The sequence below is a fragment of the Thermobia domestica genome, chromosome 2 (genome assembly GCF_964235325.1).
Source record: "Thermobia domestica chromosome 2, izTheDome1.hap1.1, whole genome shotgun sequence".
NCBI classification, from domain to species: domain Eukaryota; kingdom Metazoa; phylum Arthropoda; class Insecta; order Zygentoma; family Lepismatidae; genus Thermobia; species Thermobia domestica.
This window is the reverse complement of record NC_137455.1, coordinates 192,834,186-192,835,110: the sequence shown is the minus strand read 5'-3', so window position 1 is coordinate 192,835,110 and position 925 is coordinate 192,834,186. Positions and strand designations below refer to the sequence as shown.

Genomic DNA, 925 nt, shown 5'->3' with positions numbered 1-925 from the left:
ATGATCGATAGGGAAGACATAATTAATTGGCGACATAGATATCTTCGCGAAATTAGGCGGTACAGGGAGGAGGGTATACATATTTATTATTTGGATGAAACTTGGATCAACGAGGGGCATACAGTATCTTATGTTTGGACAGACACCACTATAAAAAGTAGTAAACAGGCGTTTCTAGAAGGATTAACAACTGGATTTAAACCACCGTCGGGAAGAGGAGGAAGGTTGATTGTTGTGCACATTGGAAGTGAAGAGGGATTTGTGACTGTTGCAGAATTAATATTTAGAGCAAAAAAGGGACATGGGGATTATCATCAAGAGATGAACAGTAGTAGATTCGAGGCTTGGTTTCCATCTGTTCTTCCAAAACTACGCCCAAATAGTGTAATTGTAATGGACAACGCACCATATCACACTGTTTTTGTTCAAAAGATTCCAAATTCCAAATCAAAGAAAGAGGAAATTACACAATGGTTGGACACCAAGAAAGCAAAGACGATATCTGAAGAAGAAGAAAGGCAACTCCTAACATATACTCCGCAAATGCTGAAATGCGATCTCCTGGACATTGTGAAAAAAGTTAAACATAAGTATATACAATATAAAGTGGATAAAATGGCTTGTGAGGCGGGGCACAAAATTCTATGATTGCCACCAAGACATTGCGAGTTAAACCCTATCAAGAGTGTCTGGAGTGAAGTGAAAAGATTTGTAGCCGATAAAAATAGCACGTTCAAAATGTCGGATGTTGAAAATTTACTGACAGAGGGACTTCATAAAGTAACAGCAGAAAGGTGGAAATCCTATGTGTCGCATGCCATCGCAGAAGAGGAAAAACTGTGGAGAATGGATGGACTGACGGATGATATAGAACCTGTGATCATCCAAACTGGAAGTGACTCCGATTCCGATGATATGGATGGAA

At 39.5% G+C, this 925-nt stretch overlaps 1 protein-coding gene across 1 annotated transcript; it reads left to right on the top strand.

Annotated features, from left to right (window-relative positions):
* LOC145679291 (uncharacterized) lies at positions 1 to 648 on the top strand. Its single transcript, XM_081749878.1, has one exon. The coding sequence runs from the start codon at positions 1 to 3 to the stop codon at positions 646 to 648; it is 648 nt and encodes a 215-aa protein (XP_081606004.1).
* Positions 649 to 925: the final 277 nt, after the last annotated feature.

Excerpts from the sequence above, each read along its gene's own strand:
- LOC145679291 (XM_081749878.1), top strand. The coding sequence starts at position 1 with ATGATCGATAGGGAAGACATAATTAATTGGCGACATAGATATCTTCGC.